This window comes from Phocoena sinus, chromosome 11 (assembly GCF_008692025.1).
Source record: "Phocoena sinus isolate mPhoSin1 chromosome 11, mPhoSin1.pri, whole genome shotgun sequence".
NCBI lineage: Eukaryota > Metazoa > Chordata > Mammalia > Artiodactyla > Phocoenidae > Phocoena > Phocoena sinus.
In genome coordinates this window covers 40479436-40497644 of record NC_045773.1, presented here as the reverse complement: position 1 = coordinate 40497644, position 18209 = coordinate 40479436, and the positions used below count along the sequence as shown (strand labels likewise).

Here is an 18209-nt window from a genome sequence, read left to right as displayed (position 1 = left end):
CAATGCACAAATCTTAAGTACAGGGACTTCTCTGATGGCACAGTGGTTAAGAATCACGCCTGCCAATGCAGGGGACATGGGTCCGAGCCCTGGTCCGGGAAGATCCCACATGCCACGTAGCAACTAAGCCCGTGCGCCACAACTACTGAGCCTGTGCTCTAGAGCCTGCGAACCACAACTACTGAGCCCACATGCCACAACTACTGAAGCCTGCATGCTTAGAACCCGTGCTCTGCAACAAGAGAAGCCACCACAATGGGAAGCCTGCACACTGCAACGAAGAGTAGCCCCCACTCTCTGCAACTAGAGAAAGCCCGCGCACAGCAACAAAGACCCAACACAGCCAAAAATAAAATATAAATTAATTTTTTAAAAATCTTAAGTATATAGTGCAGTGAATTTTTACATATCCCTACACCTGTGTAACCCCTACCTAGATCAAGCTATAAAATATCTCCAGAACCTCAGAAGGTGGCCTCGTGCCCTGGCCCAGTGAAGAGTATCCACTACCATAAACCGCTATGAGAATTCCTATCACCATAAATTAGTTTTGCCTGTTTCTGATGGCATATAACTGAAATCATCCATTCCACTGTGTATTCTTTTGTGACTGGCTGTTTTCACTTAAATTGCATCTACTAGAGCCATCCACGGTGACACATGTAGCAGATCATTCTTTTCCATATGTACTATTCTGCTGAATGAACATACTACAGTACATCGATCTAGTCCAGTGTTGAGGAACATTTGGCTGTTCCCAGCTGAAGCTATTAAGAATAGAGCTATTGCGGTAATTTTTATGTGTACACTCATTTTTACGTAAGCACTCATTTCTGTTGGGTATATTCATAGAATGAAATTTCTGGGTTGTGGAGTATACATATATTTAGCTTTGTAGATAACACCAGTTCTCCAAAGTAGTTATTTAAAGTAGTTATTTAAATTCATGTTCCCACCAGCAGTGTGATAGGAGTTTCAACTGCTTCAAATCCTTGTCACCTCTTGATATTGTCAGTCCAATTAATTTTAACCATTTAGAGGAGGAGGTGGTGGTATCTCTCTGTGGTTTTAATATACAGCAAATAGTGTCGAAAACTCTTTCATATGCTTATTAGCCATTTGGATAAATCCTCTTTTGTGAAGCACCTCTTCAACTCTTTAACTGTTTTTAATTGAGTCGTCTTTATATATTCTAGATATGAGTCCACAGTCCTTTATACAGCTATAAATTTCCCTCTTAGTTCTACTTTCGCTGCATCCCATAAGTTTTGGTATATTATATTCTTGTTTTCATCATCTCAAGCTATTTTCTATTTTCCTTTCTGATTTCTTCGACCCACTGGTTGTTTTAGAATATACTGTTTAATTTCCATGTATTTGTGAATTTTCCTTCTATTATTTTTTTAATTAAATTTATTTATTTTACTTATTTATTTTTGGCTGCGTTGGGTCTTCGTTGTTATGTGCAGGCTTTCTCTAGTTGCAGCGAGTGGGGGCTACTCTTCAGTGCAGTGCACAGGCTTCTCATCACGGTGGCTTCTCTTGTTGCAGAGCACGGGCTCTAGGCGCGCAGGCTTCAATAGTTGTGGCATGCGGGCTCTAGAGCGCAGGCTCAGTAGCTGTGGCGCACAGGCTTAGTTGCTCCGCGGCACGTAGGATCTTCCTGGACCAGGGCTCGAATCCGTGTCCCCTGCATTGGCTGGTGGATTCTTAACCACTGCACTGCCGGGGAAGCCTTCCTTCTATTATTGATTTTTAGTTTCATTCTGCTGTTATTGGAAAAAATCCTCTGTATGATTTAGATCTTTTTAAATTTACTGAGACTTGTTTGTGGCCTAACATATGGTCTATCCTGGAGAATGTTTATGTTCACTTGAGAAGAATGTGTATTGGTCTAGCTGGTTTCAGTGTTGCTCAAGTCCTCCATTTCCTTATTGATCTTGTCTGCTTGTAGCCATCATTGAAAGTGGAGTATTGAAGACTTCAACTATTATTGGAGAACTGTGTATTTCTCCTTTCAATTCTGTCAATTTTTGCTTCATATATTTTAGGGATATGTTGTTAGGTGTTATATGTTTATAATGGTTATATCCTCTTATTGTATTGAAGCATTTATCAATATATAATGTCCTTCTTTGTCTCTAATAAATTTTTTAATGTTGTCTGATAATAATATATCCACTTCAGCTCTCTTTTGGGTACTGTTTAGCATGGAATATCATTTTCCATCCTTTTACTTTCAACCTCTTTGTGTTCTTATATCTAAATTGTAGTGTATATCTAAGGACCTCCCTGGTGGTCCAGATGGTTAAGACTCCGTGCTTCCAGTGTAGGGGGTATGGGTTCAATCCCTGGTCAAGGGACTGAGACTCCACATGCTGCAGGGTGCAGCCAAAAAAAAAAGTAAAAAAAAAAAAAAGCGTAGTGTGTATCTAAAGTGTCTTGTAGACAGCATGCAAATAAAGTCTTTGTAAAATCAAATTGGCCATTCTTTTAATAGGAGAGTTTGATCCACTTACATTTAATGTGATTACTGACAAGGAAGGATTTATTTATGCCATTTAGCTATTTGTTTTGTTTGTCTTACATGATTTTTGTTCCTCAGTTCCTCCATTGCTGCCCTTTTTTTAAGGGGGGGTATTGATTTTTTGTAGTGTGCCACTTTGATTCCCTTCTACTTTCCTGTTCTACATATTTAAAGTTATTTTCTGGGCTTCCCTGGTGGCACAGTGGTTGAGAGTCCGCCTGCCGATGGAGGGGATGTGGATTCGTGCCCCGGTCCGGAAAGATCCCACATGCCGTGGAGCGGCTAGGCCCGTGAGCCATGGCTGCTGAGCCTGCACGTCCGGAGCCTGTGCTCCACAATGGGAGAGGCCACAACAGTGAGAGGCCTGGGTACCACCAAAAAAAAAAAAAAAAAAAAAAGTTATTTTCTTAGTGGCCACCTTGGGAATTCTATTATTAACAACTTATAACAAGCTAGGTTGAATAGAGCGGTTCAACAGCAAATCTGAGCAGAGAAGAAAGGAGTGGCAATCATGAAAATAAGACAACTGAAATCATGCAGTGTGAGCAGCTTAGCTTCAACAGGATACACACACTCTGTCTATACATCCTTGTCGCTCCCCTTTTATATTGTTGTCACAGATTACACTTTATATTTAATCTCTTTAATGTAGATTTTAAATTACTGTTTAATACACTTGCCCTTTAAATCACAGAAGACAAAGAAATTACAAACCAAACCAACAATACTGATTACTAGTGTTTACTTTTTCTTATGGCTTCAAATTGCAGGGTAGGTACACTGGTAACAATTTCCCTCAGCTTTTGTTTATCTGGAAATGTCTTAACTTCTCCTTCATTACTGTAGTTTTTTTTTTTTTTTTTTCAATTTGAAAGCAGTCACTTTAATTTTTTTTTTTCCCCCACACCCTGCCACATACAGTATCTTAGTTCCCTGACCAGAGATCAAACCTGTGCCCCCGGGCTTCCCTGGTGGCACAGTGGTTAAGAACCTGCCTGCCAACGCAGGGGACATGGGTTTGAGCCCTGGTCCGGGAAGATCCCACATGCTGCAGAGCAACTAAGCCCATGCGCCACAACTACCGAGCCTGTGCTCTAGAGCTCACGAGCCACAACTAATGAGCCCACGCGCCACAACTACTGAAGCCCGCACGCCTAGAGCCCGTGCTCCGCAACAAGAGAAGCCACTGCAATGAGAAGCCCATGCACCGCAATGAAGAATGGCCCCTGCTCGCTGCAACTAGAGAAAGCCCACACGCAGCAACGAAGACCCAACACAGTCAAAAATAAATAAATAAAATAAAAAAATATTTTAAAAAACAAAACAAAAACCTGTGCCCCCTGTGTTGGAAGCACAGTCTTAACCACTGGATCGCCAGGGAAGTCCCTGAAGTATAGTTTTATAGAATTTAGAACTCTTGATTTTTTTTTCCTTTCAGGACTTTAAATATGTGATCCCACTACCTTCTGGCCTCCATGGTTTTTGAGAAGAAATCAGCTATTAATCCATCGAGAATCCCTTTTATGTAAAGAGTTGCTTCTCTTTTGCTTCTTCCAAAAGCTAAGGTTCAACTGTTTGGAGGTAGGTGTCAAGGGCTGTCTCTGGACTTAGCTAAGGTTTTGCTGGGGAAAGCTCTGCACAATGCCTGGGCTGACCCCTGAGCTCTGGGTGCAGAGAGGAGTCCTGGGGCCCAGAGCTAAAACTGCTGAAGCTCTAGCTCTACTACAAGATGAAGGCAGGCAGTACATTTTATTTATCTACATTCACTTTCCGTACAGTAGCTGCTCAAAACACACCGACTAAAGGCAGCCTGTTTCTCAAGATTTGAAATATGTAAAACATCTGTGAATTCCAAGAGTCTAAACATTCCAGCAGGGAGAGAAAGAAGGGCAGCACACTCCAGAGCATCCACTTTCTTAGGATAAAGTCTCTTAGGAAATGTCCACAGGCCTTGAAATTCTTAAAGTGGCTCACAGTCATTCTCCAATCTTGCCCTGGAGCCACACAACTCCCCTCTTGCTTCTGAGGTCTGTACTTGCTGGAACACTCTTGCTCATTCTTCTCCTAGATAACTCAGCTTCAAGGCCTCAACTACAGTATGATTTGCCTAGGAAGTCTTTCCCCTTTCCCCAAAGTCTGAGTTAAGGCCCCTCCTCCTATTTGCTGCCAAAATGCCCCGTACTCACCCCAACACGGTTCTTATCACTGATGGTGAACCTGTACGTTTCTGTCTCTGTAACAATGATGATGGTTTCTAACTCTCACTGAGTACCTACTGTGTGTCAGGTGCCTTCCATCTTTTTTCTCATTTAAGCCTCACCACAGGGACTTCCCTGGTTGTCCAGTGGGTAAGACTCTGCGCTCCCAATGCAGGGGGCCTGGGTTTGTTCCTTGGTTGGGGAACTAGATCCCACGTGCATGCCACAACTAAGAAGTCAACATGCTGCATCTAAGAAGCCCGCATGCCACAATGACGATCCCATGTGCTGCAACTAAGACCCGGTGCAGCCAAAATAAATAAATTAATTAATTAAAAAAAAAAAAAAAAAAAAAAAAGCCTCACCACAACCCAACAAGGCATGCAGAAGCTATATCCCCTCTAGCCCCCAAGAAAGTGACAGAACCAGTATGTGAACACAGGCAGTCTGGCCCCAGAGTCCACCCTCTTAACATCACACTATACCCTTGTATTACATTTCCGTTTCGTTTAAAAATTTAAACAATCATAAATTCCTTTTAATAAAAGTACAAGAAAAACACCAAGGAAGATTCTACAAAAATGCAAAATGCAAGGTTTCTTTTTTTTAAAGTTTTTATTGGAGTATAACTGCTTTACAATGTTGTGTTAGTTTCTACTGTACTACAAAGTGAAATCAGCTATATGTATGCATATATCCCCTCTGTTTTGGATTTCCTTCCCATTTAGGTCACCACAGTGCATTAAGTAGAGTTCCCTGTGCTATACAGTAGGTTCTCATTAGTTATCTATTTTATACATAGTATCAACAGTGTATATGTGTCAATCCCAATCTCCCAATTCCTTCCACCCCATCCCTTTCCCTCTTGGTATCCATACATTTGTTCTCTACATCTGTATCTCTATTTCTGCTTTGCAAGTAAGATCATCTATACCATTTTTCTAGATTCTACATATATGTGTTAATATACGATATTTGTTTTTCTTTTTCTGACTTACTTCACTCTGTATGACACTCTCTAGGTCCATCCATGTCTCTACAAATGACCCAATTTTGTTCCTTTTTATGGCTGAGTAATATTCCATTGTATATATGTACCACATCTTCTTTATCCATTCCTCTTTTGATGGATATTTAGGTTGCTTCCATGACCTGGCTATTGTAAATAGTGCTGCTATGAACATTGGGGGTGCATGTGTCTTTCTGAATTATGGTTTTCTCTGGGTATATGCCCAGTAGTGGGATTGCTGGGTCATATGGTAGTTCTATTTTTAGTTTTTTAAGGAAACTCCATACTGTTTTCCATAGTAGCTGTATCAATTTACATTCTCACCATATGTGGAAATTCTTAATAAACTATGTTTCAACTTGTGTTTTGTAAATGAAGTCCATCACAATGGAGCATGTGCTGAGGATTTGGAGTGTAGGTTCACAGGTGGTCCCTCCTCCCTGGGACAGGTGCTTGACCACCAGCTCCCCTGCTACCTTGCATCCTAGGATCTGGCCTTCCCCTCCCTGTCCAGGTATCCATTTGCTGCTGCCCCCTGCAGGCGCCTGACCAAAACATGGAGGGCTGTTCAGAAGTGCATACCCTGCTGTGTCCTGGAGCAGGGTGAGGCACTGGCCATCGCCTATCCCAGGCTGGCTGCACCACAGCAATATGATGGGCATTTTGGCAGGAGGAAGCCTTTCATCCACTCCCATCCGAGCATATTTTAGTACCTTTAACAGTATTTTTCCCCTGCTTTCTGAAGCAGCAGCTCTGCATTTTCATGTTGCACTGGGTCCCACAAATGATGATGTTGGCTCTACATCTCCTCCCATTCTCACTCCCAGTCATCTGTGATGGGAGCTCAGGAGACACTGAAGACATACAGGAAGAGCAACCAGAAAAATGACACTCAAGAGATGTGGCACAGGACACCTCTCTGGAGACATCAGGAGTGGGACATGTTTTCTCTCTTCCCTTCTCAGGGGAGAACAATACAGGACTAGGGGTGGGGTAGTAAAAGACCATAAAGGGAAATTTCTGAGATCTCTTGATCTCTCTTCTGTTGGAGGAAATTTGGGGTTGGAGGAAATTTGGGGTGATAAAGCAGTATTTGATCTCCTACAAGCCTTTCAGAGCTTTTCCAGAGCTCGTGTGTGAGGTCAGGGGTAACTTCTGCTTGGAGGGAGGCTCTGGCTTTGGAATGCTGAACAGGACCCAGAAGCAGCTGCTGGAGCTGGGCTCCTGGGCTCCCGAGTCTAGGCTTTGGGGCAGAGGTCAGTGGTTCCCTGGGACTTGGTTCTCAGCTATCCAGCCCAGCTCTCCAAAGCACAGGTGCAGACAGGGCTTCAGTTACTCAGATTTCTTTCTTGTTCATGAAAGGAATATAAATGTGTCCAGAGAGTGGCCACATAGGTACAAAAAGAGGGAGCCTGTTCTATAGTCTCCTGTGTGCCCACCCACAAAGGGGTCACGATGATCGTGGGGAAACCTGAGCTGTAGGCAGACAAGGGAGAGAGGTTGAGAGCGGAGGTCACCAAAACTGAGATGTCCAGCCTCAGCCTGAAGGTGTTGCTTTCCTCCAGAGAAAACGAAGGAGGAAGGGGTCAAGTCTGCTCTCAGATACCCACACAGGCTGTAGGATTATCCTCTTTCAGGAGGTCTGGAATGGTCTCATCATGATTCCAACTTGCTCTCCAAGTTAAAATCCACCCTCTCTAACCATGACCAGCAGGTTATGGAATCACAGGTGACCTAATGACCCCTCACATTAACCTCTGACCCACACATAGGGCAATTAAGCTGGCCTGGCACCCAGACACTCTTCCTTCATTCCACGACATACCTACCACTTCCCAGGACAGGTCCCAAGAAACAGCACCCTCCGCCTTGCTGGACTGCTGCTGAGCCACACCTCTGGTCCTGGTGGCCTAACCTCTAGGGAATGTAAACAGATACCTCTTGCCACAGTGCCTACTTGCTGCAAGTTTCATCAGATTTTCCCAGAGGAAAGAGCATTTATGGCTCCCAGGGTGATCCAGTGGGATGAATAGGTCCACAGCCCAGGCAGCTGCTAGATCCAGACAGAGGTAGCAAGAGCAGCAGTCCTTTCGGTTCAAGCTGAACAACTCTCTCATCCCAGGTACAATAAAGGTAAGCAGTTAAATGGAATCTGAGTATCTAATAAAACTACTAAAAGCTGTCTATTCATTTCTCCAAAGAAGACATACAGATGGTCAAGAAGCACACGAAAAGCTGCTCAACATCACTAATCATTAGAGAAATGCAAATCAAAACTACAGTGAAGTACCATCTCACACCAGTCAGAATAGCCATCATCAAAAAATCCACCAACAATAAATGCCAGAGAGGGTATGGAGAGAAGGGAACCCTCCTACACTCTTGGTGGGAATGTAAATGGTATAGCCTCTACAGAAAACAGTACGGAGGTTCCTTAAAAAAACAAAAATAGAGTTGCCATGCGACCCAGCAATCCCACTCCTGGGCATATAACCAGAGAAAACCAAAATTCAAAAAGATACATCCACCCCTATGTTCACAGCAGCACTATTTACAATAGCCAAGACATGGAAACAACCTAAATGTCTTGACAGATGAATGGATAAAGAAGATGTGGTAAATATATACAATGGAATACTACTCATAAAAAAAGAATTAAATAATGCCATTTGCAGCAACATGGATGGACCTAGAGATGATCATACAAAGTGAAGTCAGCAAGAGAAAGACAAATATTTATGATATCACTTATATGTGGAATCTAAAATATGACACAAATGTGACCTTATTTATGAAACAGAGACAGACTCAGACATAGAAGACAAACTTATGGTTACAAAAGGGGAAAGGGGGTCGGGGAGGGATAAATAAGGACTTTGGGATTAGAAAATGCAAACTACTATATATAAAATAGACAAAACAAGGTCCTACACTGTATAGCACAGGGAACTATATTCAATATCCTGTAATAAACCATAATGGAAAAGAATATGAAAAAGAATTTGTGTGTATGTATGTATAACTGAATCACTCTGCTGTACACCAGAAACTAACACAACATTGTAAATCAACTATCCTTCAATTTAAAAAAAAATTACAGAATATGAAAAAAAATAACCTATCTATTAACCACACTTTATTTTCTACAGGCAACCTGAAGCTCTGGCAGAAGGGGAGATGCTCTGGATAGAAAAGCTTCCCATACAGAAGAGGATAGCGAGGCTTGTGCCCTGGGTCCACAATATCTGTTCTCCTGTCCATAAAGGTGCAGAATCTCTGGATTTTCGGATACAACCTTTATCATCTTTGGAGGCTGAGGGACTTCATCTAGCCTTAGAAATTTTCTCCTAAGCCAATCAGATTTTTAAAATTCCTTTACAATCACATAACAAAGATGCTGGTTAGAAAAAATAAGTACACAGCATTAAGAATATGTGTACAGGGTGACTGTAAAGATAAGAGGAAACCATAGTGCCCATAGTGGGACCAAAAGAGGCAGCAGGTTCAGAGGGGCACGCCAGGGTAGCAGCCTCCCTGTGCTTTTGTTGGGAGAGCGGCGAGCTGAATGAACACAACCATAAACAGGAAAGGAGGCAAGGAAGATGCCACCTATTCTTCCTGTAGGGCTCAGCTCAGGTGTTCTCCTCCCTGGAAGCCTCCGTAACGCTGTCTCCCTTTGCACCAGGGTTAGGTCAAATCTGCTATGCACAATACCCAATGGCACTGAAGTTATCTCTCTCAGGCCGAGACACTGGGAGGGACTGTGTTCTGCGTCACTGGTCTGGCACAGTTCTTGGCATATATTATAGCAATCTTTATTGAGGTGGCTGTAAAACCCAATTTTATGCTCTCTCCTCAACTTCTGTTATGTAGGGCCACTGCCTCAAAAAGCTTCTCTATCCCCTGTCTAGGCAGATCCTGCCAGGCCCTGTCCCTGGCCCAGTGCAAATGAGATTCTCTTTCTGAGGCTTCTCGTTCAAGGAGCAGACTCCCTGCAATGAAAGGCATCAGCACCAAACAGTGTTCTTCATAAAGTTCATGTCACCACAGCGAAGTGGAGAAAGTACAGATTTGGATATGCCACACAGACCGGCCAGTTGCAGCACATACCACTTACTATCTCTCCACATTAGTTTCATCATCAGCAAAAGAACTATGGAATAACCACCTCCTCCAAGGATATTAGGCGACCAAACGAAATACTGTGTGTGGAAGCACCTGACCACAAAGCCAGGGCTCAGTGAAGATTAGTTTTCCTTTCCCTCCTATCAGCCCAATCCTACCCTGAGGCTCACCCACTCCCTTCTCAGGACTGATGTTCAGCCAAGACACCTGTGGGATATAAGACAGGTGTCTGCCCAGCTTGGCTGCATTTGGGCTGTACTGGTTGTTAAATATTGTTATTATCACATTTGCCTCTTCCCCCATCCTCCATCCCATCCTAATTCACCCAGAGTCAATAAGGAGTCTTCCACGCTTGAGACCTTAGCCACCTCATAAAGTTTTCATACCAGAGGCCCCCAAGTCATAAATGCAAGGACAATCTGTTTTGAAACACTTGTGTGATATCAAATTATTCATTCAAAGATAAAGGCCAATTGCACCCAGCTACAACTGCAGCTGCTACACATAGCCTACTTTCCCTGTCCAGGAAGCTGCCTGGTCCCAGCTGGCCAAATCCAATCCTCAGAAGATGAATGCCAAAGAAGAAACATCCTTCCCTCTTCCGGTAGCTACAGCCGTCTTCGTGGAAGGGGAATCACAACCACCTCCTCAACTTACACTGCCCATAGAGCAGAGGTCCCCAACCATTTTGGCACCAGGGACCAGTTTAATGAAGACAATTTTTCCATGGACCGGTGTGGGGGTAGGTGGGGGTGGTTCAGGCGGTAATGCGAGCGACGGCAAGCGTAGAGGAAGCTTTGCCCGCTCACCCGCCGCTCACCTCCTGCTGTGCGGCCCGGCTCCTAACAGGCCGTACTGGTCCGTGGCCCAGGGGTTGGGAACCCCTGGCCACAGAGAACACAAGTTTAATTCAATCTATTCATCCATTATGTATTTACTTACCATACACATACACATATAAAGATGGTATCAACTGAGAATTTATGAAGGGGGAGCAGGACCCCACCCACCTCTAACAGAAGGCAATATGCATAATAATAACCGTAAGTGTCACCACAAACTGCTGCTCTAGAAGTTAGAATAAAAGAGAAAATACTTTCAGCTGAGACATGGTAGAACTTCAGAGAAATTTTTAAGAAGGACACACAGCCTAGTGGTTCTCAGCATGTAGTCCCCAGGCCTGGGAGCTTGTTTAAAGATGCACATTCTTGGGTTTCTCCAGATCTGATGAATGAGAAACTGGGGTAGGGCCCAGCAATCTTGTTTTACATGCCCTCCAGGTAACTCTGATGCTAGCTCAGGTTTAAGAACCACTGCCCTAGCATATAGGCCAGGCCTAGAAAAGTATGATTTTGAAAGAGACAGATGGGTCAATTAACCTACAGGGAAAAAAAACAAGCAAATCCAAGAGCTGGGTTCTCAGAACACTCCTAATTCATCAGTTACAGGGCATAGCCACAAGTGTCTTATCTTGTACAACACAAATTAACAAAGTTTAAACATCAGTACAAATACACTGAGCCAGAGTGAGAAGAGTCAGGGGGAAGAGAGTGCCACAGGTGCAGGCACCAGAATCCCTTTAAAGCTGGATTTGAACCCCCGTTTCCCTACTTATTAGTTGTGTAGACCAGGCAAGCCTCTAATCCTCCATCCCCCACTGGTTAAATGGAAATATAACTGGATCACTTCCCAAGGTTTTTATGAGGGTTAATGAGACATTTAATTATACACCTGAAGCACCAACACAGCACCCAGCAGGAAATTCTCAATGAATATGCTCATCTTTCCTTGTCCTAATTAGGGAAGAACTTGGGATCATTAACAACTGAATATCGAGTTCAGTCCTGAACCATCCTTCTTCCAGCACAGCACTGAAAACATCTATAAACGTTAGATGTATAATGAATCTGGAAACCATAATTCTTTCCAGAGACAAAGATAATCAGGTAGGCTCTTTTCATGACTGTCAGTGTTTGAGAACCAAGGGGACCATTGGATATCATCTTACATCAAGCCTCTCCTTTCACAATGTCCTCATCAGCCACACTCTTCAGGGCTCTATGGGGCCCTATGACAGAAGGACAGTCACAACAGTCCTTGGTGAGAACAGGCCCCAAGTATCAACCAGAGGTCAGAAGGAGGGTCCACATGAACACAAGAAAATGACTAGAGAGTAGAAAACCAAGTCTCTGGGGTTAGCCTACAAGACAGTGTCCAAGGAATTGTTTAAAAGGACTTTGCCTTGCAACATTCCAAGGCTCCTGCTCTTAACCAGGTCCCAAAAGGAAGCTGCCACTATTGAGAAGGAAAATTAAAATACCATGCTTTCAATTATCTTGCAGTTTCTTAGAAACATCTAAACATTATTTTGAGACAGATTACCAGCAATGTGAACAAATCTGGTGAGTCACCAAGTCAGGGCCAGCCTGGACTGTTTTACTGTCGTGGCTAAACACCCCAGGACTAGAGCTTTCCACTCAACAGATCCAATGAGCCTCAAGTTCCACTGTGTAAAAAGCACACAGTCCAAGGGCTACTGAACAGTCAGGGTTAGGAAATCTATTGTGCCAAGGCACTGGCCCACCATATCCAGGGCAACTTGGAAACATACCAGCAGGCTAAGATGCAGAGCCCCGTGAAGAGAATGATGGGGATGGGGTAGGACGCACAGAACAGCCCATGGTTGTAGAAGGCCTGAGATATCTTCTCACGCAGCCTTTCAGTCAGGGTCATCCTCAGCTGAAGTCACCTTGCTGCCATCCCGGAAAGTGACCATGGATCAGCCTGGCACACGTTGGGCAGCACTGACAATGGACACCATCTGCAGGCAGGCACCTGGCAAGAAGGGAGAAAAGCCAATTAACAAAGAGTACTTGGCTCTCAACACTAGGGCTGCTGGGGGAGGTGGCAGGGACGTGGACAGGGAATCAGGAGGCCTACATGCAAGATCTGGAGACATCAATCCCAAAACACACACACACACACACACACACACACACACACACACAGAGTCTTGGTCGGCTCCTAGTGACTGTGGGTAGTGTCTAAGTAAGTCTAACCAAAGAAACAAAAAAAACTGCCTCTCTAGCTCTGGTAATAAACTCTCAATCCTCTTCCATATTAGGCACTTCTAAAAGGCCACTCCCTAGAGAGGGCATTTTTCTCACACGTGGCACAGCAAAGTACTCCTGTGTAACAGACAGCACCTTCAGTTGCTCTTGGCCAAATGGACATTCTGGAAACCCTCCCACCCCCATTCTCTGTGCACAGGCCAGACCGAGAGAAATCCTTGGGAAACCTTTATACAAGGTCTGATCCCTCAAAAAACATTCTTACACAAACAGTGATTCACTGATAAATAAAGTCCAGTGGGGTCAGCCCTCAACACAAAAACACCAAAAAGCCTAGGCCCCTGACATAAAACAAAATTCACTGTGACAGTGGTATTGGGTAGATGTCTCTGCTCCTGGTCCCCCAGTTGTTCCTGGGAGGGTGAGGGCAAAGGGCCCCTCCTATTTCTGCCTGCCCAGCAGCTGTCTCCTCCTTGGAGTAACAGCAGTCCAGTGTGGCTCTGAGAACCACCTTTCTCCACAGGATTTGGCCTGGACATAACGGCCAGTTAAGGTGCCCCTCCCCGCCAGGCTGGTTAGGCCTCTCTCCCTGGCCTTTGACTTCTGAGCAGAAAGAATCAAAACTGGATTCGAGGGCTTCCCTGGTGGCGCAGTGGTTGAGAGTCCGTCTGCCAATGCAGGGGACGCGGGTTCGTGCCCCGGTCCGGGAAGGCCCAACGTGCCGCGGAGCGGCTGGTCCCGTGAGCCATGGCCGCTGAGCCTGCGCGTCCGGAGCCTGTGCTCTGCAACGGGAGAGGCCACAGCAGCAAGAGGCCCGCATACCGCAAAACAAACAAACAAAAAACTGGATTCGGTGGTGTTTATTCTTCCCCAAGAGGTTCCTGCTCCCCAGATCACGGGCTGCTCTGGCTCCAGCCCTTTCTGAAGACGAGCTCATCAGCTCTTCTTTCCAGTCTGTGAGCCACCCCATATCCTTCCAATAAATACTCTTTTTGCTTGTGTAAGCCAGTTAATTTCTGTTGCTTCCAAGTAAAGAAACTTAAACCAATAAAATCAGAATAGGGCTCCCTGGTGGCGCAGTGGTTGGGAGTCCGCCTGCTGATGCAGGGGACGTGGGTTCGTGCCCTGGTCCGGGAAGATCCCACATGCCGCGGAGCGGCTGGGCCCGTGAGCCATGGCGGCTGGGCCTGCGCGTCCGGAGCCTGTGCTCTGCAGTGGGAGAGGCCACAGCAGTGAGAGGCCCGCGTACCGCAAAAAAAAAAAATCAGAATAGAAAACTCTAGCAGAAGGGCCCAGGAATCTAGAATTCCTTTCCTTACTGAGCTCGCTGATGAAATTCAAGTTTAAATCCACTTCTCCTGTTCCATGTTGCTGTTTTCTTTCGTCTGTGCTACAGGGAACCTGCCCAGACATGTATCTTGGCTTGATTCAGCTCATGGATGAAAACCCAGGCCAAGAAGATGATTCCTCAGAAGTGTGAGACCAGAAGGGAGAAGCAAAAGGAGTCACACCACAGCCAATTCACGAGAAGGAATGGCTACCACTCCATCCACCTTCCTGGAAGCACAAGTCTCAGGCGCACATGCAATTTTCCAGTCCAAGAACCCTCTAAGGAAATAGTACAAAGAACCCGCTGTGGGTCAATTCAGAAGGCAACAGATAGAGGAATTGGCAGGTGACAGCGGCTGACCCAAGGAGCAGAGGTGCTGACAACAGCTCAACCATTCACAAGACTCATCTGGAACATAACAGCTCAAAAAGGTCTCAAGCAGTAGACCTGCAGCAGGGCACCAGCAACAGTGCTCACCACCCAGCATAAACAAGGACTCCAGGGAAGCAGCGTGTCTGCTCCTGTGTCCCCAACCCTCCGTTCTACTTCAAGGGGGAAAACAAACACTAATGAGATATATGCCTGTGGAAAGACGCTGTCAAGAGGATCCCTGAAGACTGATGGCCATGAACAAGTTGTAGCTTTTCCAACCTCAGTCCTCTGCCAAGCCCCACATCTCTTCCCTTAAGTATCCCAAAACCAAGCCCTCCAGGAAATTGTGATCCTACTAATCTTAATCTCCTTCTCAGGCTTCTTCAGCACACAAATCGGTAACACAAGAAGCAGGGGGCAGGGTCGTGGGTGGGTTCTCTTATACATGGAACTACTAATATGAGAAAAAAAACCATCTCACTTCAATTCTGCAGCAAATACAAATCTTTCTGACATGACCTTAGTCGTTTTCAGTTTCCATTAATCCCTATTAGTTATACTAATTGCTAATTTTCACAGCACCAGGAAAACAAAATAAAAAAAAAAAAAGAAATCCAAATTCCAGTTCATTACACAGCCCACCTACCTGAACCAAGCAAGAGGGGAATTATTCATCTTTACTTCACTGTATTCATTTTAACGCAAAGCTTTTCCAAAGCAAAATTTATCCTAGAAACTGCCAAAATATTTTCCAGAGTGCCCATACCATTTTACATTTTCACCAGCAGCATGAGACTTCGTTTCTTAGCATCCTCACCAGCATTTGATATTGTCACTACTCTTTATTTTACCTGTACTACTAAGAGTGTATTAGTATCTTATTGGATCTTAATTTGCATTTCCCTAATGGCTAGTGACACTGAACCTGTGCATGTGTGCATGTGTCTGTGTGTGTACTCCTTAAGACATTATATATATGAGATCATGTAATTTGCAAATAGAGATAGTTTAACTTCTTTTCCAATCTGGATGCCTTTTGTTTTTCTTGTAAAATTGTTGTGGCTAGAACTTCTGATACAATGTTGAATTGCAGTGGTGAGAATGCATTTTATTCCTGATCTTAGGAAAGGAGCATTCAGTCTTTCACCTTAAGTATGGTATTACATGGGAGTTTTTCATATAAGCCCTTTATCAAGTTGAGGGAGTCCCCATCTATTCCTAGTTTGTTGTTTTTTTTTTTTTTTTTAATCATGAAAGTGTATTACACTTTGTGTCTTTTGAGATGATCATGTGGTTTGTTTTGTTTTGTTTTGTTTTGTTTTGTTTTGGTACGCGGGCCTCTCACTGTTGGGGCCTCTCCCGTTGCAGAGCACAGGCTCCGGACGCGCAGGCTCAGCGGCCATGGCTCACAGGCCCAGCCACTCTGCGGCATGTGGGATCTTCCCGGAGCAGGGCACGAACCCATGTCCCCTGCATCGGTAGGCAGACTCTCAACCACTGTGCCACCAGGGAAGCCTGATCATGTGGTTTTTAATTTATCCTACTAATAAGGTGTATTACACTGATTGATTTTTTTCTCATATTGAACCAACTTTGCATTCCTGGGTATAATCCCTTTAAATGTTGCTAGACTCCGTTTAATAATATTGGGAACTTCTGTGTCTATATTCATAAGGGATATTGGTGTGTACCTTTTTTATGTCTTTGTCTGGCTTTGGTATTAGGGTAATGCTGGCCTTGTAGAATAACTTGGAAAGTGCTCCTTTGTACTTTTATAGAACAGTTTATGATAAATCTTTAAACATCTGGTAGAATTTACTAGTGAAGCCATCTGATCTTGGGATTTTTTTGTTTAATTAATTTATTTTATTTATTTATTTCTGGCTGCATTGGGTCTTCGTTGCTACGTGCCGGCTTTCTCTAGTTGCAGAGAGCGGGGAGCTACTCTTCGTTGTGGTGTGCATGCTTTTCACTGTGGTGGCTTCTCTTGTTACAGAGCACGGGCTCTAGACGTGCGGGCTTCAGCAGCTGTGGCAGGCGAGCTCTGTAGTTGTGGCTTGCAGGCTCTAGAGCACAGGCTCAGTAGTTGTGGCACACGGGCTTAGTTCCTCCGCAGCATGTGGGATCTTCCCAGACCAGGGCTCGAACCCATGTCCCCTGCATTGGCAGGTGGATTCTTAACCACTGCGCCAGCAGGGAAGTCCTTGGGTTTTTTTCTGTGTGGGAAGTTTATAAACTATTAACCTCTTTACTTGTTACATTTATTCAGATTTTCTATTTCTTCTTGAGTAAATTTTGTTAGTTTCTAGGAATTTGCCCATTTTCACCTAGGCTATCTAATTTATTGGCATAATATTTGCTGTTCAAAGTATTATAAATCATTTTTATTTCTGAAAGCTTGGTGTTAACGTCCCACTTTCATTAATGATTCTAGCTGTTTGAGTCTCTTTTTTCTCAGTTGTTGATCTTTTAAAAGAGCAAACTCTTGCTTTTATTTACTCTATTATTTTAGTCTCTATTCATTTGTTCCCACTCTAGCCTTTATTATTTTCTTCCTTCTGTTTGCTTTGGGCTTATTTTGCTCTTCTTTTTCGTCTTGCTCTAGTTTCTTAAAGTTACTGATTTGAGCTCTTCCTTATTTTTTTAATTAATTTTTTTTTATACAGCAGGTTATTAGTTACCTGTTTTATACATATTAGTGTATATACGTCAATCCCAATCTCCCAATTCATCCCACCACCACGACCACCACCCCCTGCTTTCCCCCCTTGGTGTCCCTATGTTTGTCTCTACATCTGTGTCTCTATTTCTGCCTTGCAAAACGGTTCATCTGTTTTTTTCTAGATTCCACATACATGCATTAATATGCGATATTTGTTTTTCTCTTTCTTACTTCCACGTCTCTACAAATGACCCAATTTCGTTCTTTTTTATGGCTGGGTAATATTCCATTGTATATATGTACCACATCTTCTTTATCCATTCGTCTGTCAATGGGCATTTAGGTTGCTTCCATGTCCTGGCTATTGTAAACAATGCTGCAATGAACACTGGAGTGCATGTGTCTTTTTGAATTATGGTTTTCTCTGCGCATATACCCAGTAGTGGGATTGCTGGGTCATATGGTAATTCTATTTTTAGTCTTTTAAGGAACCTCCATACTGTTCTCCATAGTGGCTGTATCAATTTACATTCCCACCAACAGTGCAAAAGGGTTCCCTTTTCTCCACACCCTCTCCAGCATTTGATGTTTGTAGATTTTCTGATGATGCCCATTCTAACTGGTGTGAGGTGATATCTCATCATAGTTTTGATTTGCATTTCTCTAATAATTAGTGACATTGAGCAGCTTTTCATGTGCTTCTTCGCCATCTGTATGTCTTCTTTGGAGAAATGCCTATTTAGGTCTTCTGCCCATTTTTGGATTGGGTTGTTTGTTTTTTTAATACTGAGCTGCATGAGCTGTTTATATATTCTGGAGATTAATCCTTTGTCCGTTGATTCACTTGCAAATATTCTCTCCCATTCTGAGGGCTGTCTTTTCGTCTTGTTTGTAGCTTCCTTTGCTGTGCAAAAG

General features: G+C 43.8%; 1 protein-coding gene across 3 annotated transcripts in view; it reads right to left on the bottom strand.

The window, feature by feature from the left end:
* Window positions 1-18209, bottom strand: part of SCAP (SREBF chaperone) — an 89954-nt gene that overhangs the window by 25806 nt on the left and 45939 nt on the right. For all 3 annotated transcript variants that reach the window (XM_032648320.1, XM_032648319.1, XM_032648321.1), the window contains exon 2: window positions 12471-12694. In XM_032648320.1, the coding sequence (XP_032504211.1) occupies window positions 12471-12592 (122 nt within the window). In that variant the 5' untranslated portion in view covers window positions 12593-12694. The remainder of the gene's footprint in view (window positions 1-12470; window positions 12695-18209) is intronic.